The following is a 26,474-nucleotide window of genomic DNA, read 5'->3' as shown; positions in this document are numbered from 1 at the left end:
AGTTACATGACACCTGAATCCATAAATGACCTCTTTCTGCATAAAGAAAGTCTTTATGCAGAAGTCTTTCTACTTGGGTTGGGGTTTTACAACTTGCAGCAGGAGGTCCTGCCTAATACATGGGTCTCTTTGATCTGGAACTGGAAAGGTGAGGCATTTGGTGGGTTTCTCTTCAGAAAGAATAGGACGTGGGCACCTAGGTGGCTCAGTGGGTTAAGCATCCAACTCTTGGTTTTGGCTCAGGTCATGATCTCATGGTTGGTGGGTTCAAGCCCCACATTGGGCTCTGCTCTGACAGTGTGGTGCCTGCTTGGGATTCTTTCTCTCCCTCTCTCTGCCCCTCCCCTCTCAAAATAAATAAATAAACTTAAAAAAAAAACCCAGGAGGTTCTCAGGCAGGAGACCACCATTGGTACTCTCTCTGTGGTAGTCTCCCGAGATGGCATCAAATAAGCCCATCTTCCCTGTATGTACATGCAGCTCCTGCCTTGCTTATGTCTTCCCTTCTTGAATCTGGACTGGGCATGTGACTGCTTTAACCAATAGAATAGAGAGAGTGATATTCCTTAGAAGGCCTGCCAGCTTCCCCTTCCTCCCTCGTGGAGCCCTGAGTTGCCAAGTAGGACATCCAGGATAACCTGCTGGAGGGAGAGGCCACAGAAAAGCAGGAGGATGAGACATTACACAGAGATAAGAGGTCTCACTGGGGGTGGGGGGGGAGTGCTCCAAGGGGGCAGACAGCCAATCCCTAGCCACCATCCCAGGTGCAGGCATGAGAGACCCCCAGTGAGACCAGTAGAGCTGTCTAGCCAGGCACCGGAATCATGAGATTTCATAAATTAGTTGTTTCATGCACTAAGGTTTTTGTTATGAACTCCCCTCCTCCATCCCCACTGTGCCAATTGTAGAAAGTAGCTCCCTCTGGAAAGATCAATTACAAAAATGGCACCTCACTGTCCAGGCTAGAGCACAGGTTTCCAGGGCACAGCACTCAAGGTGGGGGCAGAGACCCAGATAGATGTCAGCTCCTCAGCCAGGCTGCACAATTCCAGTACTCTGTGGTCTGGGGCTGGGAGATGTGGAGGGATGGGCAAGTGTAGGTCTGCACTTGTTTTATCAATCCCTTACCCCTGCTGGGCTTTGCTGTTGCCCTGCCTTGCCTGTCCAGTGTCCTCTGGCACTTGAAGATGGGGCTGTCACTTGAATTCTTGGAAGAAGACAGGTAAGGACAATCCCACGGCGGTGCTGGAGAGGCAAGTATGGAACTCAAACAGCTTTTGCCCTTCCATCTTTTCCTGGCTCTTCCAGTTCTCCTCTGCCCCAGCAGCAAGCTGCCACCCATTTCCCATGTCCTGTAGCCCAAGACAGCCTTCAGTGTGGGGATGTCTCACTTTGTTGCTATTGTTAATTCCTGGAATCAATTTCACACATTTCTTGGGGGTTGATCTTTCAAGAAGGAGCCAGTGGCCCATCTTAGTTTGCCATGTAGGTCTCTCACATCATGCCCCTGAGCATGCCTCTCTAATGGATTTGTTTGTTGGGTGTCTCTCTTTTCCCTAGACTTTGAGCTTACTCAGGGCAGGGTGGGGTGTTTCATCTCTACATCCTGGCTCCAACACAGGGGCTCCAACCGCCAGTTAACCGACGTGCACTGATGCAAGCATCATCAATTAGCCCAGTCCTTTTCCTGCTCATCTTCAATCATCACCTGAACAGAATATTTTGATTTTTGAAGGCAGCCTAGGACAGTTACTCCGGCTGGGATCCCACCACCAGAACCGTCCCTTAACTTGCTGGACTGAACGACCATTAATGGGCCGAAACGGGCCATTAATTTTTTTTCTGCTTATGTGAGGCAAGAGGAATCGTGAGACTGTTCACGATTTAAAGTCTCGTCTTTAATCAGATCAAGGCACTGGCTAAAGTCAAAAGTCTGAGAGCTGGTCCATGTCTTCACGTGATTGACAGGAGAACGAAGGGGAAAGAGATCGAGGAAAACGAGGGAAGAGAGGAGACAAAAGTGAACAGCCTGAGACACACACACAAAAAAGGGGGCGTGGGGAGGGGAGATGGAAAAACGGAGGACCGTTAAGGAGAGGAGAGAGTAGGGACCGAGCAGGAAAGGAGCGGAACAGAGCGGGAAGAGGAGCGGGAGGGCTGGCCTAGGAGCGCGCCGGACAGGCGCACCGCTGTCCAGCGCGGGGGGTGAGAAGGCGGGGCTTGGGAAACTACGAGAGGGGAACGACCCACCCCGTCGGACACCGAATGGTCGCGCCCGGCGGCGGCGGCCAATGGGCGGCCGGGATGTTGGAGCGGCGGCGGCGGTCGGGGTGCTCGCTGGCTGGGGGACGGCGGCCGCCGCCATGATGCTTGTTTGCTTTCAATGAAAACGAGGGGGGCGCGAAGGAGGAGGCGGCGGCGTCGGTGGCGGCGGCGTCGGCGGCGCGGAGGCGAAGGCGGCAGTGGGCGCAGCGAGGCGGGCGAGGCCGGGGGCCGAGAGGGCGGGAGGGCATAGTGGCGGCCCGTCGGGGCGCCTGAGGCGGGCGGCTGACGCGGTGGCGCTCGGAGGGGGAACAAAGAGCGGCGGCTGAGGCGGCGGAGGAGCGGCGGCGGCGGCGGCGCTGCAGCAGCGGGCGGGACTGGTATGGTGGTTCCACAGGTCAGACCGCGCTGCACTCACAGGGAGGAGGCGGCGGCAGCGGCGGAGGAAGGCGGCGCACCCCGAGAGGTGAGGGAGACGGACCCGAGGCCCGGCCGGGCTCTGCTGCCCGCACTGGCCGCGCACGGCCCCCGCTCGGTCGTGCCCCCGAGACCGAAGCGCGCGGGGTCTTAGCGCGGGCAACTTGAGTTTTGTGGGTAGCGAGCCCGTAGCTTGGCTGAGCTGGCGGCTGTTTAGGGGGGAAAGCCTTTCTCCGATCGGGCTGGGTCCCAGGCCGCGCCCCCGCGCCCAGCCGGGGGGCGGGGGGCGTTGATTGACGGTGGGGACTGGGGGGATCAGGGCGCGGGGGAGCGGCGCCCGGGCCCTGGGACCCCGACTCTGGTCATCCCGAGGAGGCGGGTGGGTGTTGTGGACTCTTGGCCAGGATGGGTGGCAACTTTGGCGGAGTGGCTGTGTGGGATTGTGCGCCGTGGAGTGTGGAACTTCGCAGTTACCGCAACGCGGGAAACCAACTGTTGACCCTCTACCCCAAAAGTATTTAAAATTCAGTTTAACGCAGATTTGGGGGGAGGGGGTAGGTGTGACAATGACCTGGTTGAAGAGGCACTTAGCACCAGATTTGAAGATTTATAGTATTGCTCAGAGCTCGGAGATAGCCCTAGTTAATTACTTGAAGCCGTTTTCTCCAGTAACCCCGAACCTCATCCTCCTTTTTATATTTAAACACCAGTCGTTATTGTCTTTGTAAACTTTTTGACTCTTTTTCCTTTCTCATCTTCTCCAGAGAGTCTGCTAACACCTGTAACCTTTTCTTTAACTGTTACTGCAGATGACAACATTGTGAATAGTCATCTTGCTTGCTCTTCTTGGAATTACTGTGTTAAGCTGACGTTGTTTAAATAATCTGCTTGAATTTGAGTTCCTGCACTTACCATTTTCTAGGTGGATTGTATTGTTAGTGCGGAATTTCTTGCATTCTTGTGTCTGGAAATTTAATTTTGGAGAGGAAAAGAGGGAATATGAACAAGTGGCAAATAAAATGGCATCTAATAGCACTTTGTGTTTTTCACAATCACTAGGGTTTACCATTTCAAAACAGTGTTATTGGCTCTAAGAGTTGATATGGTCATTGATCAAGAGATTTTGAAGACTTTTGTAATTGCTGTCAGAGCGGTTATGACAGTCTTCAGAATGGGATGACTTTTAGAGTTAAAATTGCTTAATATTTTTAGACCAGTGATCTGGCCCAGTCACCTTGCTTTAAACAAAATATTTGTAAAGCTACATGTGGAAACTGAGACCTAAAGAGGTTAAAGTGATTTGCCCAAGGTACTTTTAAAGGGAAAGGACCAGGTTTTGTGTGAGTGTGAAAGCACATCAAAGAGTGATGTAATTGGTGGGGAGGGCAGAAGGTTTTTTAATGGGTAGAAGTTATTTGGGATAGATGTGTCTGTTCAGTTCTCAGGTGAACAAGATACTTAATGAAGTAGTGAAAACAAGGATGGGCTAGAAGACAGACATTTTCAGGAAGATTCACTCTCTGAAAGTTGATTTTTGCATAGTTTCAGAAGTGTCTTGATCAGTGGGATGTAGATGAAGAAGCCCTTTTGAATGCCTGTTTTGGTTGTAGGTGTATTCAGGTTTCTTAAATCTTGGTAAATCAAAACTACAATTATTGGAAAATTTCAGACTATTTTCTCTTGACTAGAAATGAAGTTGGTTATAGAACTTGGTCCTGACTGCAAATAAAGGTATTGTAGGAGTTTGCCTACTGTACTGGTTTATAAATATGAATTTTGGTCCATGCTTAGGCATGCCACTGTACTTGTGTTAACCTTCTTATATTCTTTGAAGCATAAACCTTTTTTTTTTTAAGTTTATTTATTTATTTTGAGAAAGAATCCCAAGCACCGCTCTGCACTGCCAGTGCAGGACCTGATATGGGGCTCGAACTCACTAACCGTGAGATCATGACCTGAGCTGAAACCAAGAGTTGGATGCTTAACCAACTGAACCACGCATAAACCTGAAGCATAAACCTTTTTCATATCGTAGTGCACTGGAAAGGGATAATATATGTAAGGCATACTGGAATAAATGGTCAACATTACAGCCGTAGCCTTTGGTCCATGAGGGGTGAGGGACCACTAACTTTCCTATATGCTTGCTCATTGGGAAGCTATGCTTTTAAAATGCTTATCATTTTGGAAAAGTCCAAATAGGTTCAGTAAGGATATATATTTTAATGCAGAAAAGACTTAGATTTGTGGGCCTGCAGCACTTATTTGCGTTTTTTTGTGGGCCTGCAGCACTTATTTGTTTTTTGTGGATGGAATTCAGTGCTATGTAGAAAAAGGTTCCGATTTCAGTTTTCAAATCCTCAGCTTCCACTTTTGGCTTATTTTTTTTTTTGCTTTCACCTTGCCTGCTACTCACTTTCCAAAGGTAGCCAGTTTACAACAAGTGTGATTAAGGAAACACCATGTGAAATTAAGATATACTTGATAAATTAAACTGTAAACTTCCTGTACACAGAGCCTGGCGTGTTAAAGTACAATGGAATGCACCATATTTTGGTTTTTGAACAAGTAATGAAAAGGAGTAGGTTGTTTGTATCCAGAATGAGGACCCATGTGTAGGCTGCCTTAACCTTACCCTTCTCTGGCCTTACCTCTCCGTCATCAGTTTATATTTTCTGGATAACTTCAGTTGGATGTCAAGGAATAAAACATGCTGGACACGGTATTGGACCCTGAGAGTTCAAAAATGAATACTACCTAGTTTTTGTCATGCAGTCTCTAGTTATCATAGGCGCATGAAGTGCTATGAGAGAATAGAAGAAAGAATAAATTCGCAGAAGGCGTGGGGCCAGTTTACAGAAAATAACAGCAGAATAGGTGTTTGTCAAACTGGGGAGAGGGGTCATTTCAAACAGAAGGGAACGGTGGGTGCACTCAGGTGCCAAAAGTTGGGCTAAGACCCAATGGTGAGGTGTTAATGGAACAGGAAGAGTGGCCTGCAAAGGTGTGTCCAGCCTAGATTTTGAAGGACCATGCTTGCTCAACTAAAAATGAGGTTTATATCTTTATCCTGTAGCAAAAGAAGGACCCAAAATATTTTTAGTATGGGAGCAAGGTGATTTATAGACCACTTTGGCATCAGTGTGGAGGATTGAGTGGAGGCCCTATATATAAAAAAAGTCACATTTTAGGTACTGTGGAGTTAATGACTCTGAATCTTTTTAACTTGGATATAGTGTCTGTTGTGTTCTGTAGTTCCTTTTACAGTGGACTTGAGGGTTTGCCCAATTGCTTTACAATGCTGGGTAATTTAAAATCAAAATGTCAGGATGTTTTGGAAGAAGTTAAAAGCAGTCAAAACAATGAAACCCATAAAATGGTACACTTGAAAATTCAGGCACTGAGAACTTGTTTTTTGAGTTCTGCTTAGGCAGACTGTAGAGCTTAAGCTGGAAAAAACAACTCTCTGCTCACCAGAAGTGGGAGGCACCAGCTTTTAAAGATTGCAACTCTCCTAATAGTCTATTGGGACATAGGCCATATGTATGTGAAACTTGTAGGAGGGCAGAGTTTTCTCTCCAGTAATTTACTGCAATTGGAGCATTGAAATTAAAGTCTCTGAGCTCATGATACAGCTAGCTGTTAATTTATGTAGTCTATTCTGCTGTGTAGCAACATACAGGTTCCCAAAAGCTACCATGGTATGCAAGATTGTGCAGTAAAAACTACAGGCCTTGTGGGGGAAAATGAGATTGGAGTCCAACACTCAAAAACGTAGTGACTTATTTTGAAAAAGGAACCTGATGAAAATGGTAGCAAAGTTTTACACATGTGAAATGGCTAAGGAGTATCTAAATATTCCAGTAAATGTGGCACTTTACATTGAGAAAGACCTCATTTGCTTGTGGAAATGGGCATCAAAATGTTTGCTGTTTGTTACTTTGAAGTGGTAGCAGGCAGGTTATCTGAAATCAAATGGAATGTTTAGTAACACCAGATGTGGGTGGGTGGGTGTGTCTTGTATCACACACATGGAGAACTGTCTGGAGGGTGGGTGTTTAAGATGTGTGTGTTTTGTGTATTTCTGCTCAGCTCAGTTTGGCTGGGTGCAGTTTTCTACCTTCGTTTAGTGCGGTAGATGCAGATGAGAAATGGCATGCAAATGAGAATTTTGCGTTACGCTTAAATTCCCTAATATATCAATCACACTGGAACAAACTCACATTTCAGAACAAGCAATAAAGCAGAACTAATTATACTTGAATACAGCATTTTAAAATAGTACTGAAACGCGGTTCAAAAAATACCCAAACACCCATATGTTAGGCACCATGTATAGACTTGCTATCCTTATGGGACTTATGGTCTTTTGTCCCAAGTGGGGTTTATAGTGGGGTGTAAAGACAAATGGACCAATAAAACTCTCACAGGTTATACAGTAATAAGGAGTATACAAAGCAAGTGCTAAGAAAGGAACAACTAATTCTGCTTGGGAAACTTGATAGAGTCATCTCCGAGGTCTTTGAGCTGAGTTTTGAAGGGTGAATAGGCACTTGCCAGGCTGAGTAGGACTTTTCATGGAGAAGGAATGATATTTGCAAAGTCAAGTTACATACGACTTTGGCTGTGAAACATAGGACGCAAGGATGGGAGGGATAGGAGGAGTGGCCAGAAACAGTTTGTGAATAGTCTAAGGCTTTTTCTTAAAGTGTTGGGACTTCTGTCTGTATATCCTGGGGATCCACTGAGAGGTTGAGTGGATAGTAGTGGGGCAGTTGTGTGTGACACACTTTTTTCAGGAGACAGTAAAAATACGGACAGTGGATGAAAGGGGTCAGAGTTCATTTAAGTCCTTGTGAGAGGCTAAGGATATCAGCATAGGAGCTGGACAAGAATAGGATAAATTTGAAAGATACCAGAATTAGGGACAGACAAGCAATGAGTTATAAAAATAGGGAATTGAGTACCACTCAGAAGGTTTTTAGCTTGGGTAACTTGGTATGATTTAACTTGGGGGAAGTAGAGGAAGAAGAGCAGATTTGGGCAAAGGAAGTGGAATAGGTTGCTTTTGCATCTGACTTTCATATGCCCATTGGGTATTTAGGTGCACTATGTCTTAATAGGTATCTGGACCAGAGAATGGTTGGGAATTTTAAAGACTGGGTTAGTATATAGTTAGTATTGGAAGTTAGGAGATCACTCAGGAAGAGTGTATGAACAAATGCTTTTTACCTTTTTTTAGGGAGGTAGAGTCCCCATTTGAGAATCGGTTGAGAGGGGCGCCTGGGTGGCGCAGTCGGTTAAGTGTCCGACTTCAGCCAGGTCACGATCTCGCGGTCCGTGAGTTCGAGCCCCACGTCAGGCTCTGGGCTGATGGCTCAGAGCCTGGAGCCTGTTTCCGATTCTGTGTCTCCCTCTCTCTCTGCCCCTCCCCCGTTCATGCTCTGTCTCTCTCTGTCCCAAAAATAAATAAACGTTGAGAATCGGTTGAGAATTATGGCTCCTGCTGAAGAGAATAAAAATATGCATACACTTAAGTGTGAAACTTACTTAATGAAACACAGGATAATATAGGACAGGAAGAAGAGGTGACCAAGGGAACCCTTAGGAACAGCCAAAATTACATTTTGGACACAATGGCAATAAAATGGTTAAAGAGGTAGGAGAATAAGAGAGTACAATTACAGATGCCAAGAAAGGTAGGAGTGCCGAGCAAGAGGGAGTTTTCAGTGACGAGTGATGGCCAGGTTTAGGGTAGGATGAGCTCTGAGAATAGTTTAATAGGATTTGGCGGTTAGGTGAATATAAGCAGAGCAAACTTTTCTGGAACCAGGGAGGTGGAAGTCAGACTAGGTTAGGCTGGGGACAAATGGGAGGTTAAGGTGGAAAAATGTTATAGACTGCTGTTTGGAAAAGTTTAGAGTGGGAAAGAAGGAAAGGGGGTAATATAAAGAAGAGGACAGGGTTGACTGAAGGTAAACACCTATATTTGTTGCCTACCTTATGTTTTCCTTAAGCCCAAAACTTAGGAAATTTCTATATATATTTATATTTCAGACTTTTCCCTGATATATTAGCTGAAATGATGAACTTTTTATTGGATCACATAAAGCTTTTTCTTTGTGGAATTTTATGTGATTTAAAAAGCAAAGGAAAAATTTCCTCATTGGAGGTGGACCTAATGTGAAATCATAATATTAGAACTTTCAGTCTTCAGTTACTGAAAGCCTAAAATTTACTCTTCATATTCCCTTGCTAGATTTGTATTTGTCCTGTGCTCAGCAGTCTGCAGTTGAGTTAAATGTTTGATGTACTTTTAAATGTAGAATAGTAGCAAAGAAGGCATAGTCATTTTCTTTCAAAGTTATTTGCTACACATATATACCTTACAGAGTAAGCATATGGAGATCTAACAAAACAAAAATTAGACAGTGATCTTTGTATCTAAAAGGAGTATTACAGGTGATTCTCTGGATACATCTAGCTGTCCCATATAGATTTTTTTTAACTAGGCAGATTTTGAGTGGGGTGGTGTGGCAAGATAGATGAAAAAGGATATTAGAGGAGTCCTTGCTAATTAAGACCAAACAGAAACGAAGATTTATTCAAGTTAAGTCAAAAATATTTCTTGCATTCAGCTTTTTGGGGGGCAATTTTTTTTTCTTCCGTAAGATTGTGTATGGTTGTATGCAAACACCACAGCATCATAAAGCAGTATCTGATGAAGCTAACTGCCATGTTTTGTGGACTGAAAGCTTCTTTTGTATATTTTCATCTAAAATTGTTGAAAATGAAAACTGTACTTTATTTGGGACATCTAAAGAATTATCATTTGGTTTCTAATTTTAGAGAGACTAGAGATATTCAGACTTAGGGATTTGCAGTCAAAGAAAGAAGGAGCTTTGTTGAATGCTAATGATGTGGTACGCATTGTGCTTTACATGTGTTATTTTATTTAATCCTCATACCAAAATTGTGAGGTAGATATCATTTTATAAATGAGGAAGCTTTAGCCTTAAAGATGAATGTAAACATATCTTTCTTGATATCGGTCTGTTTGACTCTAGTTTGTGTGTTTTTGTTTTTGTTTTTGTTTTTGTTTTTTTTTGAGAGTGCAAGTGAACAGGGGAGGGGCAGAGGGAGAGAAAGAGAATATCTTTTTTTTTTTTTTAATTTTCTTTTTAACGTTTATTTTTGAGACAGAGAGAGACAGAGCATGAACGGGGGAGGGTCAGAGAGAGATGGAGACACAGAATCTGAGGCAGGCTCCAGGCTCTGAGCTGTCAGCACACAGCCTGATGCGGGGCTCGAACTCACGGACCGCGAGATCATGACCTGAGTCAAAGTTGGACGCCTAACTGACTGAACCACCCAGGCGCCCCAAGAGAGAGAATATCTTAAGCAGGCCTGATGTGGGGCTGTGTCTCAGGACCATGACATTGGTCTCAACCTGAGTTGAGATCAAGAGTCAGATGCTCAACTGGCTGAGCCACCCAGGCGCCCCTCTAGTTTGTATTAATTTCACTGTACATCCCCCACTTCCGTCCTAACACAGTCTCATGGTGCTGTGGCTTAGAATGGACCTTTGATATACATTTGATGATACAGGGAGACCCAATTGCTGCCCCAAATTTATAACCATTTACATTGGTGGCTGATCGTATTGATAGAATGAAACTACCTGGCAGATTCTTAATATTTGTGATCCGGGGCGCCTGGGTGGCGCAGTCGGTTAAGCGTCCGACTTCAGCCAGGTCACGATCTCGCGGTCTGTGAGTTCGAGCCCCGCGTCAGGCTCTGGGCTGATGGCTCAGAGCCTGGAGCCTGTTTCCGATTCTGTGTCTCCTTCTCTCTCTGCCCCTCCCCCGTTCACGCTCTGTCTCTCTCTGTCCCAAAAATAAATAAACGTTGAAAAAAAAAATTAAAAAAAAAAATATTTGTGATCCTCTTAGGTTATGGATCAAAAACTTCATGAGAGTCCACATAAGAATACTATTCATGCTGGCCAAAAATCCAGTTTTAAAGCATTTCATTGTTTTAGGAAAAGGCAGTCACTTATGTGGTCAGAAAGCAGTGCATAATGGAACTCCATTTCAACAGAGTTGCTTAAGATTTCTTTCCAAATTTTCTGAAACATCACTAGGTAGCTTCAGAGCAATATTGTAGTGTTATTATTGATGATTTGTAAGGTCAGCATTTCATGAATAATTTTCTTGTAGGGGAAAAAAGGACTAGTGCGTTAAAACATGGCCAGGATATTAAAACCTCCTAAGTGATTGGATATATGAATTAGAATAAATGTTGAATGCCTCAAAGGCCAAAATCACCACTAGTTGGTGGTAGCTAGACTATCATGAGTTATTGTAAGAGAGAGAGCAGCAAATAGATTATGGAAAATCTGACAAAAGATAAGAAGGAAATGAAGAGATTTCTGTTGGCATCCATCATTTGGTGCTGAAGCTGTAAATGAGATGGTTGTTTACAGCTTATCTCATGCTAAGGAGCAGATTTAGGATTGGTGGCCCCCCTTACCTTGCTGTTTTGATCTTGGTGAGGTTTTGACTTATTTACCCTGCTTATTAGTGGGTACTTACTTAGCTTTTGCTGATTAGATGGCAAATCTTACTTGTCTTAGTATGTTGTACTTTAACTTCAAATATAGAAAATAAAAATCTAACCTAACCTGTATTTGCTGTATTTTCATAGTCGTGTTTTGAGTTAATTTATTGGATTGACTGAAATTGCTAGTATTTCAACCATTTTTAAAAATATATTTACTTATTTTTTTAAGTAAGAGAGCGCAAGTGGGATAGGGACAGAGAGGGGGGGACAGAGGATCTGATGTGGGCTCTGCGCCAACAGCAACAAGCCTGATCTGGGGCTCAAACTCATAAACAACTCACAAACCACAAGATCATGACCTGAGTTGAATTCGGATGCCCAACCAACTGAGCTGTGCCCCCTGAACCATTTTTGACCTTTCAAATTGGTAGTTTCCTATGGTTGTTGCACAGGAAACTTCTCTCTCTGCTTCTCTGACTATATTTTATACTCACTCGTGTGTGATTGGGCCCATGCACACAGTTAGAATTGCGTTGTGACAGGAGTCTGGTAACAGGCTGTTGCAGGCTGTCTGTTACGGGCTGGGCACTGCAGATGCAGATGGGTATGCCGATCTTTTCCTGTTAGAGCGTGGTTTTGACTGCTACATCTGCTGTTCAGCTCTATGTTTTGGAGGAATATTTTACCATAATTTAAAAATCACTCCATTTTCACCAAGGTCTTTTACTGATTGGAAATTTTAAACCAATTTGGACTGGAACTTATTTTTGTACTACTTGAAAAAGGATTTAAGGAAATTGTGTGTGAGATTTTAGGAGGAGGGGGAGGTGGCTACAGAAACCTTAAGTTCTTAAAAATATTACTAAGATGTTATTTGTCTTTTTCGTTCTTAATCTCTTAATGAGTGTACAGTGGAGTTTTCCAGAAGCTAAAAAAAATGATGTGTGGGATCTGATCAGATTGACTTCGGAGCAGATATGCGAATCCAGCTGTCTTCTAGTATGTCAGACATTAAAGAGACTTGCAAAAATGCAAGACAGTGTCATTCTTCTCACAAAATTTTACTTTGTTTTCAAAAATAGTTCCTTTTCATAAAAATGTTTTAACATGGGATGGTTGTATATTTAACAAGTTAATACATATTAAAATTTTCTTAGTTCTAATTTCTAGGATGACAAATGTTGATAGGTATAACCTACATAAATGAAAGCTCTTTGGGGGTATTTGTGAGTTTTTAAAAGTATGTAAGCATTCTGAGGCGATAGTATTTGAGATCTGCTGTCTTAGAGTATTAGGCAGAGGTTGGGAGTAGAGAAGGCAGGTGGGGAGTAGCTTGGAAAGATGATACATCTGTGAAGGAAACTGGAGGGCTGATGGTTTCAACCACACAATATTTGAGGAATGAACATGAGATCTTGGCTTTATCAGTGCCAGAATTCTAGAGTTGTGTGAAGAGCTAGATTGTCCTAGGTTCAACCCCTCCCCCTGCCCCCCCAGCTCTACTACTTAACAAGCATGTATGACCTTGGCAAATGATTTAAACCCTTGTGTCTTCGTCTAAAATACAATGCGATATTATCTAACTCATGGGCTGCTTTGAGAATTGAGTTGAGAGTAATAAAAGTAAATGACTGCATAGTGGTTAGATAGAGCACAGACTTGTGGATCAGACTTGGGTTAAAATCATAGTTGTGCCACTGGCATCTCTGTGACCTCGGGCAAGTTACTCATTCTCTGGACCTTCCCTTCTGTTTGTAAGGAGAATAGTAGTATTTACTTACAGGAGTCCTGAAGGGTTAAATGAGACCATGTATGTGAAGGGCCTGATAGGCCTGTCACGAGGTGAGTGCTCAGATAACATTGGCTGTTACTGCCAAGTGCAGAGTGTGGCAGATGGGCAGTGCAACACAGTTTTGCCGTTACCCCCATCTGTTTGAGGTTTGCTCTTAATCTGCTAGGGCATGTCACTAAGATTATGTTTATACAATTTAATCTTTAAGTTTGTCCCCTTGATTCTTGTCCTAGAACCAGTACTCTCGGTTTTTGGTCCTTTCTGTCTGGTTTTTCTAGATTTTGCTTTCAAGGTTAGAAGTATAGATGTTAGTTTTTCTTATTGCTGGTAAAATGGGCCCTGCTTCTGTTAGCACACTTGTCTCTTACAAATGTTTGCTCTCTTTTTTTTTTTTTTTTTTTTAACACAGCTTCTCTCCTTGAATTCTTATAATTATTCACCAGGCACTTACTATTTGCCAGGCTCTGAAGAGAAAAAATATTAAAAATAGAAGTGCAAGGAGCTATATTAGAGTAGGTGAGTGAGACATAAAAGAAAAAGTCAGGTGTGGTTAAAGATACTCTTATAGAAAAAATCTTCAAGGTTCGGAAAAGCTCAAAGCAGGGAATGATAAGCTCTGTGTTTGGGAGGGATAGGGAAGGAAGGACCTGTTTGAAGTCGGATATCTGATTTGGCATTTGAAGATGACCAGAGTTCCTTAAGGTATCTGGAGGAGAGGGAGAGATGGCATTTCAGGCAGGAGCGATAGCATATGGTAAAGCACAGAGGTTTGTGAGAGGTAAGTGGGAATTGGATATGACTGGAGAGGCACACAGGGGCCTGTTTTGTAGATGAGCCTGGGTTTCCTCTGTTTAATTCAACTCATATTTGAGCCTCCTTTGTGTCAGGTGCACTGTCAGTCCGTGGGTACAAAGATGAAGGAGATGTGGTTTTAGGACCATGAGTTAAGTACTTGTGTTTTTAGGAAGTCACTTTGGATAGTGTCTAAGGCTGCATTCAAGTTGGGGTGCAGCAGAAGAACGTGGGTCTGAGACTGTTGCATTAGCTCGTATCTCAGGGAAGAGCCTGGGAGGTTGAGACAGATTGGGTGAGACGAAGATTTAGGAGGTCAAGTGGACTAGAACTAGGGAACTGGATATGAAGGCTGGGATTGGATAGGAAGGAGTTAAGGATAATACTCCTGTTTCTGGCTTGGAAAGCTAGTGTGGGGATCATAGAGGAAGGGCAGGTTGGAAGACCAAGATGACAATTTCACTTTTTAGTAAGATCTTTTTGGTGCCTTGTTTTTTTCTATTATCTCCCCTATGCAATTCAGAAACCTGTTTTGAGAGATAATCATGAAATGTAAGATACCTGCTGTATCTTTGGCTGTTTATAACAGTAGCCTTGAACTCAACAGATCTCACAGTTTGGATTTAAGTTTTGCATTTTAGATAAGAGTAGTCTTCTTGCAAAGGTTTTTTTATGCTTGGCTTGCCACAGGGCACTAGTGATAGACAGGGTGATAGTTTTGCCACTAAGGACAGCTCCTGAATGAGGCTTATCATCTGTGTAAACTTTTAATTGGCCCATCAATCGTGCTGGAAATCTGGATAGAAAAAGAAGACAAATGTGATGACATTGAGAGTCAGGATGATTGGGGTTTAAAGTGAGATGGAGCTGTGCCTTAACTGACTTGAAGTTCTAAAAAAAGACTTAAGAATGTAGTCCGCGGGAAGTAGCTGATTTCAGTTACAGAGAGTCACATGTTTCTCATGTGTAGAATTCAACTAATACACCTGGAAGAAACAGAAGGTAAGGTACAGGGTGTGCTAGGCCTGCCATAATTACTATCGATTTAAAATTCCAGAGTGTTTTCATATTTTAAAAAAGCATCGAATTATTGTGTTTATGTGACATTTTACATGTCTTATTACATGTCTTGGAACAGAAAACAGGTTAAATTAGTATTTATTGTTATGCAGATTTTAATGTACCTGTGAATAAATTGGATTGTATTCAAAGAGGGAGTAATTTTTTTCTTTTCTTTTCCTTTTTCTTTCCTTTCTTTTCTTTCTTTCTTTTTCTTTTTTCTTTTTTTTTTTTTTTTTTTGGTGGCATTCTTACAGTGGCTTGGTGTTTTTGTAATGGTAATAGAAGATAGTGGAGCATATTTGAAGGATGGCAGTTACATCCAAAAAAAAAAGTATTGGATAAAATCTGGAAAGGGAATATTTTGAATTCTAAACTAAGAGGTTTGAATTTGTTTTCTAAGGAGTAGAAAGTTTAGGTGGGGGGCAGTGATGGGAGAGAGGATGCCATAGAATCCCAGTTTTAAAGCTGATATAGGACCAGAAATCATTCCAGAAGACTTCCCAGTTTTTTACAAAGAATGGTTCTTTTTCCTGAATTCTGCAGTGTAATTAGGACTCAGCTTTAGAAGTTGAGAGTGTTATGTAGGTTAATAATAATTAATAATTTGAGAGTGTTATGTAGGTTAGTTGTAATCTATAAGGCATAAATACCAATTATGAGAGTTTATTATAATAGTTGAAAAAAGGCAAAGTCCTAAATTAGAGTGATGACTGTAAAAATAAGAAAGGGTTGTAGTGTGATTATATGATTGTGAAATTGTTGCTCCCCAAGCAGATAAAGTGCCATGACCATGTATTTATTTATTGTTTATTCCTGGCACCTGACAGAGTACTTGACACAGAGAAGGTGATTAGTAAGCATTTGGTGAATGAGTGATTCTGTAAAGAAAGCTCCCTAAGGAAGCATGGTTCAGATGTACTGAGTTGCTTTGGGATTTTTCTTCTGTGAAAACCTGATTCTGGGTCATGAATGAAAGAATGTTTAGACCAGTTCATTAGTGGAATGTTCTAGTAGTGCTTCCACCAGACTCCGGGAGATGCAAACTGTTTGGGTGTTCGGTGTGACAGATGGTGGAGAAAGTGTTTGGTGCGCAGAGGAGGGAGTAGTGAACATGTGCTTTTATTGGGAAGGGTTTACAGAGGCTCCAACATGTGACTTGGGTTTGCTTGGAGGGCGAGTAGAAGTCTAGCGTGAAGGTTGTCTTTGGTGAAGGGGTTAGCACATACTAAAATACTACCCCTTAGAAGTAGGTTTGCTGTAATCAATTTAGGACTTTATAGGGTGGCATGAGTGTAAGTGGATGAAGAGGAATGAGAAAATAGTTGGCTAAGTCTAGATAATAAAGGAATTTGAAATTTGAAATTTGAAATTTAGGTAGGTAGATCGGTGGAAAGGGCCATCTTTGGTTTTTAAGCAGGGGAGCAACATGAGCAGGCATCTATCTGGAAGGTAGATGTGGATAGAGGAGATGGTTAGTACTTGAAGGTGAGAAATGAGGAGGGTGTAAATTAGCTTCAGTAGCAGTGAAAATGGAGAAGACAGGTTTAGAAATTATAAAGAGTTAAAAATCAGTCTGATTTAGTGAAAGATTGGATTAGAAGAAATAAATTGGCACCAAAGTTAGTGTCACTAGTTTTTCAAATACAGTTGTCTCTTAACACGGGTTTGAACTGCACAGGTCCATTTATGTGTTGATTTTTTATAGTACAGTTCTGTAACTACTTTCTCTGCCATATGATTTTCTTTTCTCTAGCTTTATTGTAAGAATACAGTGTATAATATATAACATACAAAATATGTATTAATCAGACGTTCATGTTATCAGTAAGGCTTGAGGTCGGCAGTGAGCTATTAGTAAAGATTTTGGGGAGTCGGAAGTTACACATGGGTTTTCAGCTGTGTTGTTCAGGTGTCAACTGTACACCCTAACTTGTAGCTCTGACAGGGGCCTGATAAGTCAATCAAAAGGGTCTTCCTGCGCATGAGTTTCTTTCTGCTTCCCTGCCTCCCTTTCCTCTGCCCCAGTCCTTTTCTCCTTCATGTTTGAGAAAGAATACACAAAGAATGGATATGAAAATGTAAAAAGGAAAAAAGAGATGTTAAATTTAGCATTTTTTGTCAGTTGAGGATGGCTGTAATTCAACTTCATTTTCCTTGGAAAAGATCTGGCCAATATAATTAAAATAAATTCTTCAACTTCAGAGTGCCTCTTAACATTTTTGTACATGGCCAAAATAACATGATTTCATAATTATTCATTAATATTAAAATTTTTTCATGTTTATTTATTTAGCGAGAGAGAGCATGAGCAGAGGAGGGGCAGAGAGAGAGAGGGAGGGAGGGAGGGAGGGAGAGAGAATCAATCCCAAGAATCTGTCAGCACAGAGCCAGACACGGGGCTCCATCTCACAAACTGCAAGATCATGACCTGAGCTGAAATCAAGAGCTCAACCAACTGAGCCACCCAGGCGTCCCTTATTCATTCATATTTTAAATATGAACTAGGTATTAAATGTTTCCCCAGCTGCCCACAAAATGTCCTTTATTGCTGATTTGTGGGTCTTATATAGGGACCATTTATTACCTCTGATTATGTATCCCTTAATTCTCTTCAAATCTAAAGTAGTTCTGGCACCAGCTTGTTGAAGCAGACCAGTTATCCTGCAGAAGCTCCTGCATTCTCACTTTGTCTGATTGCTTCTTTGGTGTTATCTGGCCAGTTCCTCTAGTTCTTCATCAAGGTGAACATTGTTGATGTGCACTTGGGGTTCTGTCATATCAAGAGACTCAGTCAGTGTCTGGTTCTCCCCCCCATTAGTGTCGTGAAGATTGAAGAAGGTAACCTTTTATTCCTCCCTTGAACGTTTTCTACCTTGTGATCCAAAAACAATTTGGATGATGGTGTTACCTTAGCATTACACCAGTGCCAGTGATTCATCTAATGGTTTTAACACAATTTAGAATCCTTGCCTAAAAAAGGAGTTATTTATAAAATGATATTGCCTTTTTTTTTTTTTTTATTCGTTCATTTGTTAGCTGTCATTCTTTTGTAAAGTGGGGCTGTTCTTCAACTGGAACTGTTTGGTTAACTCAAATGCGGTACTTGCTGAAAAGTTAAACACCTAAATCTTTCTCTTTGGTGACCAATTTTCTTAGTTTGAAAGCTGCCTCCAATGGTGTCTGTCTAACTTGCACCTTTGGCACTCCCTTTCCTCCTCCTCCCCCTTGCTTTCTTCTTGCCTTGATTACTGCAGTAGTTTCCTCTGCTGCTAATCCACCTTTTACAGCACTGCCAGCTGTTTTCTGTAGCACAGGTACTTATATTATCTACACATCTTTGTTGATTCAGTGTATTTCATTCCTTTATACTTATGATTCTTTTTGCTCAAGTTGTCCACAGTTTTGGCCAGTGAGGACCCCTTCTAACTGGCTCCTGTGTCCTGTTGACTTAGGTTTTTGGCACTAAAGGATGTCTCAGGCTTTATACATTTTATACATTTCCTGCCCCAGACTTGTAATCATCCATTTTACAAAGAACTTTGCTTTCTTGGTATTAGAGATCAAAACTGAGGATTAGAGGTGCTGTTATTCCAGACATAGCATAGCTTCTGAAGCACTCCAGTGCATTGTTAGAAACAAATTTAAAATCATTAGTTTATATTGGTATTCTCAAGTCAGTTTTGGTGTTGGTATTTTCACTTGATTTATAAATGCTTTCTTACCCTGAAAATCTTGGTTCTTAACATCATTGACATAAGTCATTCTTTGCTTAATCCTAAAATACAAAGTAAATAATTCAATGTAATGCCAATACTTCCCATCATTCTTCCCACAGCTGCATGATTTCCCCTAGTGTGGCTGTAGAGTGACTCATTTAATTGAACATTCTTGTTAATGGCCACTTAAGTTGTGTGCACTTTTTGTCATAATGCTATAATGAGTAATTTAGAAAAGTACATGGGTTGTATGTTTTGTTAGTAATTGCTTGAAAATGTCCTTTTGTTTGTCTTCACACCTGACCAAGTCTTTGAGTACAGAAGGTTTTTTAGTTAAGGTAAAATTTATATAAAGTAAAATGTATAGGCCTTAAATGTACAGTTTGAATTTTGATACATAATATATACCAATATAAACCACACCTCATTTAAGATATTGGGTATTTTCATCATTTCCCATTAGGGCAGCCATTGTTACCACTGCAAATTCATGTAAATGGAATCTCTTTTGGGTCTTTTTCATTCAGTGTAATGTTTGAGATTCATCTGTATATGTGTGTTATGTATCAATAGTTTATTCCTTTTTTATTGCTGAGTAGTATTTATCCTTTGATTATCCTTTCATTGTTGAGGACATTTCAGTTTTCAGGTTTTGGCACTTATGAATAAAACTATTATGCAAGTTTATATAAATGTATTTTTTTGGAAATGCAGTTTTTTTTCTCTTTGGTAAATACCAAAGCGTAGGTTTATTGAGTTATGGCATTACTCAATTACTCTCTTAGATATTATGTTAATCATCTCTTTTCTTTTGTTTTTCCATAAAAACGTGTATTTAATTTTCACCTGTCTTTGCCTCTTGTTTTAGTAGGAATTATGTTTATGTAGTCTGTGACTTTACTTTTTTGCCTTGATTTTGTTCTAGAGATTCTAATATTCAAATATTTTTTCCTCTACACTCTTAGATCTACACTCTTTTTATCTCACTTTTTGTTGTTGCACAGTTGACTTCTTTATTTGTAGTTTTTGTTTATGTAGTTTTTTAAGCACAAGAAACAATTTTTTTGTGGAATATTTTTCGATTTCTGTAGTATTTCTATTTTCTTTTGTATGATTTTGTATAATCATTGTGCTACGTGTATTATGCTTAATTTGTGTTTGACACTGACCACTCTGTTGACTTGCATTTTATACAGATATGGTGTGGGTGGGTACTTAAGCATTTCTGTTGGCTTCCACTCGGACTGATTGTGAAGGTTAAGTACAGATGAGGGAGAGGCAGGCTGTGGCACACCTATTGGCTGTGGGTAGTTATGATTAGTGGATTTCAGCCCCCAGTTGGTGGTTTTTTATAATTACATTTTCCTTCCATGGGAACATTCAGATACCTGATTGTCCCTGGTTTTGATTGGTAGAAGTTTGGTTCCTAACAGGAAAAAGACCAGAGGTTCCTACCCCTTTCTTTATGTTCCTGTTTCTAGCAGCTGTTTCTTTCCACTCCTAGCCAGAGGATGGTTAAAATAGATTTAATATAAGGTCTTTGATTAGGGAACTATGAATCTTTTTAGCGCTATGGGGGTGGGGTATAACTTTTTGCAAGTTATCTTTGTATCTTCATTCTAGTCTGTTTCCTATTTAGGTGTTCTTCTTTTATTTTAGATTCTGATAAATCCCTCGTAACCCTTCCCTGTGATTCCTGCCCCAGGCCCCTCACTGCACCATATTCATACACACACAGACCATTTCTGGAAATGTTAGGTAAAGAATCTGTAGGTTCCTAATTTTTTTTCCTCATTTAGATAGCTGTTTTTCTAAGTTTATGGTATGCAGTTAGGCCACTCTTAGTTTAAACACTCCAGGATAACCTTATTAGTTGTGTTATGGTTTGTAACTCTGCTTTGCAACGCTGACTTTCCCACTGTGATTATAGTTCTGTATTTTGAGGCCATTTCTTAAAATGTTTAATTATGAAAGCCTGTCTTTCTATGTTGGTAAATTATGTCCTGTGTTTCTTTAAGGCAAATAATTATTCTAAGGTAATGAAAAACTGTTTCTCAGATCCAGAGTGGGGGTGGGTTTTATGCTGCCAGGGTCAGTAGTGATGTCTGGTATTGGGTTGGAGGGATAGGGGATTGACTAGTCAGGTGCTGCATAGCTGCTTACCCTGGCCTAGCTGTTTCTAATTCTTTTGTAATCCTTGACAGTTTTTAAGTCTGTTTTGGAAACCTTTTAGTCTTTTTAGATAAAAATAAGGTATGCCACTGCAGATTATTTAGAGGAGAGATCTGCTTGTTGATTTCAAAGTCTTGGGAAAGATCCTAAATTGTGTGCATTCTTATATCCTTTTCCCTACCAATGCTATGCTTTGCCAGAGTCAAAAAAAAAAAAAATGGGGAGGTGTTCAGTGGGCAGATGTGCTTGTCTTGCTGCTTCTGGAGTTTGTCCAATTTGCTACTTTTTTTTTTTTTTTTAAATTTGACTATAGTTGACACAGTGTTAAATTAGTTTCAGGTGTACAGTATAGTGGTTGGCCAACTTCTCTGCTGTCATACACCTCCCCCCACCCCCACTTCCGAATCCTCAGTCTCAGGGATTTGGAAATAAAGATGATCTCCTCACTGCTTTCACATTTAATGAGCTGTCTCTTAAATTTTAAGACAACCCATCCCACATTATGAAAAATCAAGAAAGGGAGTGGTTGGCTACCTATGCAGAAATTATGACCCTCTAATGGAATGACCCCAAGTGCAGGGCCTAGTTTTCAGATTTCTTATTAGTTCAGTGGCACTTCTGTCCATTCTCCGAAGTGGAATCAAACTCTGGACCTTGATTCAAACTAAGCTCACATGTAGTTGGCAAATCAGACTTCTGAACTGTCACTAAGGAGTCAAATGATTAATAATAGGACCAAGATACTAAACTCAGCTGGAGAGAGCCAATTTCTTACCATTGTTAAATTCTATTTGGAAAAGCCAATGAAGATCAGATGGTTGGTTTCCAAATTTTTTTAAATGTCTTATTTATTTTTGAGAGAGAGAGAGAGAGAGAGCATGAGCATGGGAGGGGCGGAGAGAGACACACACACAGACACAGAGAGAGGGAGACACAGAATCTGAAGCAGGCTCCATCCAGGCTCTGAGCTGTCACACAGAGCCCAGTGTGGGGCTTGAACTCATGATCCTCGAGATCATGACCTGAGCTGAAGTTGGATGCTCAATCAACTGAGCCACCCAGGTGCCCCCAGATGGTTGTTTTCTAAGTAGAGTCTGATCAAAATCATGGCATTTGGGTGATCTTAAGCACTGTTAACCATCAAGCTTTGGTAGCCTTACACAACGTTTTATATTTTCTAGGTTATTACTAGGATATTCATATCATTCAGAAAAGGCACTTGCTTTGCCAGATTGTCTTCTAGAATAGGAACAGTTTTTTGACTGTATAGCTCTCTGTTAGGTATTTTGTAACAGTCTAAAAACTTCAGACCTTGTATTTCTCTTTTCCAGAAGTTAACATGTAAGACAACAGTTTCATCAATAATATTTAAGAAAACAAAAAATAGATGTGCTGTTTCTTGTGCAGATGATTAGTCTCATCATTTATATTTTTTAAAGCAGCTTTTTAAGGATTATTTACTTATATGTTTTGACTGCCCAAAGCTCATTTCTGTTTCAAAAATAGCTCTACTTCCCATCAGTTAGGAAGGCAGCATAGTATAATGAAAGTTGCTTTGACTTTTTTCCAGTCTTTTTTTATTGTGGCAAATGTACATAAAATTTATCATCTTAAAACCATTGTTAAATGTAGCATTCAGTAGTATTAAATACATTCATAATGTTGTACAACAGTTACCCCCCATCCATCTCCGTAATTCTCGTAAACTGAAACTCTGCACCCATTCAGTAACTTCCCTTCCCCAGCCCCTGGCAGCTGCCATTCTACTTTCTGTCTCTGTGAGTTTGACTACTTTAGTACCTCATGTAAATGAAATAATGTTTGTCTTTTTGTGATTGTCTTATTTCACTTAGAAAGTAGCTTTAACTTTTTAATCAGATGCAATCAAAGCCTGACTCTGCTACTTCCCAGCCTTATAATGCTGGTTAAATTTCTTAAACGTTTTTGGGCTTCAGGTTTCTGCTGGTAAAATGGAGTTAATTCTGACTGTAGGAAGAACTAGCAAAAGACTAAATTTAGTAAGATGAGAGGAAAACCAAGAGAAAAGATATCCTGGAAGCCAACTGAGTGAGTCTGTCTAAGAGGGAGTGATCATCTACATCAAATACTGATCGTAGGACAAGCAAAAGTAGGTCTAAGAAACGAGCATTGATTATAACAATGTTGGGCCACTGGTTTTCTTCCTGGCAGTTTTTGGTGGAATGTTAAAAGCACATACTGATTTGAATGATTTTAACTGGGAAAAAGGGAGGAGGAGACAGCATATGTAACTTCCAAGGATAATTTGTGTGTGTGTGTGTGTGTGTGTGTGTGTGTGTGAAGAGAATGAGAAAAAAAAGTGTAACTGGAGGGGGAAATGGGGTCAGGACTTTTAAATAAAGGAGCTAATACCATATATATGTATACTGAAGATAAAGATCTAGTATAGAGGGGGAAAGTGATGTAGGAGAGAATTGCCAAGTAATGTCCTTGAACAGGCAAGATGATGGGGATGATGAGATTGAGTGTTCAGAGGGGCAATTTGTCCTACTAAATGAGAGTGTAGATGGGTGGGGGTGGGAGTTCATAGAAAGGCCTCTTTTGGTTGTTTTCTGTTTCAATGAGAAAATGGAAGTAAGAAAGGGAGGATGGAGGGTAAATGTTAGAAGTTTGAAGAGAAAGTCATGTAGAAGGGACTAGGAGAATTTAAAGTATAATTTCTTGGCGGCATAAATAGTCCATTTGAGGTAAGTGGTTGCTGAGTGATTCCCTTTAAGTTCACATGGTGTAGTAGGTTTTTCTCTGGCTATATTTAGCTGGGTATGTATCCATAGTAGGTGGAGAGTTGGCTTAAGTGACTTTGGGCTCATCCAAACAAATAAGGTGAAGTAAGACTCAGGCAAGGAGTTTGGGGGATATGCAAGGGTGTGAGACTTCGTTTCACGTATATATGTCAGAATGTATGGATAACAGATAAGGATTAAGGAAATAACCACAAATGAAATGAAGAGTAATCTTTCAGTATCAACTTACATTTAGTTTTTCAAATTCTCAAAAATTTTTATGCTTGGTTTGTTCAAATTGGACCCAAACAAGGTGTGGGTATTGCATTTCATTGCTGTGCATTTCATTGCTGTGCCCAAATTCCATGTCAATTTGGTCTCCTCTTTTTCATGTCCTTTATTTTTGAAGAAATTGGATCTTTCTCATGTAGAACTTTCCATATTCTGTATCTGGTTGGCTGTATTTTTGTGGAGTTGTTTACAATTTTTTAAAAAGTTTTAATTGTGGTTAAATATAACAATTTGCTGCCTTCACCATTTTTAAGTATACAGTTCAGAAGTGTTCAGTATGTTCACGTTGTTATGTTTTGTGTTATTTTTTTTAATGTTTAGTTATTTTTGAGAGAGTGCATGCGCACAAGTGGGGAAGGGGAAGAGAGAGAGGGAGACCCAGAATCTGAAGCAGGCTCCAGGCTCTGAGCTGTCAGTGCAGAGCCCAACGTGGGGCTCGAACTCATGAACCACCAGATCATGACCTGAGCCACCCAGGCACCCCGAATGTATTATTTTTAACATATTCCTCTATCCTCTTCATTTTGTGTCAACTGGTTACCAGGAGTAGGAGGGCTTGATTTGATTCACGTTCAGTTTTTTTATTTTTACTATGTTTAGATGAGGGGGCAAAATATGTTGTGTTGGCACATGAGTTTAGTCATCCTAATGATGAGATGGACCATTGTGTTGACATCTCATAGCCTGAATATCCATTTGTAATTTTTCCATTGTATTCTTTTTTCACCTAATGCTTTCATTAATCATTGGTGGTCATTGCCTCAGTCCTTTTTTTTTTTTTTTTTCATTTTGGGTTGTGAAATAGTGATTTTTCTAACTATTTAACTTTCTGCATTTATTAGATGGAATTCTATTAAGATTATTCCCTTATTTAGTTTTGGCCAGAAATGCAGGATAAATGCTTAATTCTTTCCCTTCTGCCACTTTTTAGGTGACTGAATTTTTTTTTTAATTTTTTTTTTTAATAGTTATTCTTTTGATATTCATGTTGTCTTACTTGTGGCCAATGGAAGCTTCTCCAAGCTGTCTGCTGTCACAGCATCTTTGTTAGCACCCAGCCTTGTTTTATATTTTTCTGATCCTGGACCTGCAATTCTCCATTTCTCCAAGAAGCTTCTTTTTAGTGGGAAGTGGTATTTAGAGATGATAATATGGGTATTTACTTTTAAAAGGATGTTGGTTATTTCCAGTTATTTGGTTCTTCAGAATACTGATTGCTTTTTTCAATTCAACAGGCATGCCCAAAGAAAAATACGAGCCTCCTGACCCTAGGAGGATGTACACAATTATGTCCTCTGAAGAAGCAGCAAATGGAAAGAAATCACATTGGGCAGAGCTTGAAATAAGTGGTAAGACATGCACGCATAAATTTAATGGTGTGGAAATCAAGATGGTAGAAATTAAGCTTTCTAATGCCAGTGCACTAAAGAGGCAGTGTTGTATTTTACCAGTGCTAATTATCTTAGAAGTGGGAAGGTTCAGTGGAAAGAATATGGTTTTGGTCAAAGTTCAAAACCCATTCATTGCTTATTTCAGTGTCAGTGTCCTTTTATAAAAATGGGAATGACAAGGATGAAATAAAAATGACACATGTGAACTGCCTAGTGCATAAAGGTTTGTTCTGATACTTAATTCTCTGATAAAGTAGGATTGAGCTTTTGTATTATCGAATTACAGATTTCCAGTGGGATGGGAAATGCCTGTTCTAGAATAGGTTATGTGATAGATTTGTTTCTCCTTATTTTTTTCATTTGCTTTTCAGTCTGAGTCTCTAAGGATAGCCTTATTCAGAAACACAAAATCTTTAAAGAATTCAAAGCAGATCTCAAAGTTCCCTTCTACCTTAATGCAGTTTAGACCTAGTCAAAGAAATAGGAGAGCCCCTAGAACCAGAGCCGCAGAGATATCCCCATCATCCCTGCTGGGGGGCCTGCAGCCTCTTTTTTAATACTTCAAAGGTGGTGAAGGGATACACCCGGTTAATACCAGGTGCCTTATTCTTAAGGCAACCAGTGCTAAAGAGGTTTTGTGTTAATATTGGCCTAATATGCCTCCTCATACTTTTCTTCTATTCTGTCTTGAGTTTTGCAAGTTTTCTCCTCTTTTTCCTGACTGTCCTTAATTTTTTTTTTTTTAATTTAATGCAGCAAACATACTGAACACATGCTATGTGTATAACATCTTGCCAGGTGCTGTACTAGGTATATGGAAGATACATAGGATGGAAAAAAACACAGTCCCTGCATTCTGAAGCTTATGGCATATTAGGGAGTGAGAAGAACGGAGTGCACCAATATAAGTAACTAATAGACAAAATATAATTGCCAAGACTAGGCAGGAAAATATTTACAGGAAGCAAAAAGAAAGTAATGATAGTAGTATTCTTTCCTTGTCAGCTCAAAATCTCTATGAACCTATTCAGTAAACCTAAACACTCTCCCTGGGTACCCACGCGAGTCTCTCTTGGTTTCCCTCTCTCTTTAGAGTGCTGGTGGTAAGTAAGGGGTGTTCAGTTTCATAGAGTAGGTGTGGTACAGAGTAAAATTTCTCCCTCTTCTGTCAGATATGGCTTTCTGGATCAGGTAAGCCCAAAGGGAAACATGCTGTCTGATTTACCAGTTACCTTTAAAGCTCAGGCAGTCACCC

General features: G+C 40.7%; 1 protein-coding gene across 1 annotated transcript in view; it reads left to right on the top strand.

The window, feature by feature from the left end:
- Window positions 1-2,334: 2,334 nt before the first annotated feature.
- The window catches only part of CNOT6 (CCR4-NOT transcription complex subunit 6), a 75,722-nt gene continuing 51,582 nt past the window's right edge, over window positions 2,335-26,474 (top strand). Inside the window, 2 exon segments of the mRNA XM_030315953.1 lie at window positions 2,335-2,728; window positions 25,064-25,177. Of these exon segments, the coding sequence (XP_030171813.1) occupies window positions 25,066-25,177 (112 nt within the window). The 5' untranslated portion in view covers window positions 2,335-2,728; window positions 25,064-25,065.

This window comes from Lynx canadensis, chromosome A1 (assembly GCF_007474595.2).
Source record: "Lynx canadensis isolate LIC74 chromosome A1, mLynCan4.pri.v2, whole genome shotgun sequence".
Taxonomy (NCBI): Eukaryota; Metazoa; Chordata; class Mammalia; order Carnivora; family Felidae; genus Lynx; species Lynx canadensis.
This window is presented reverse-complemented; position numbering and strand designations above follow the sequence as displayed.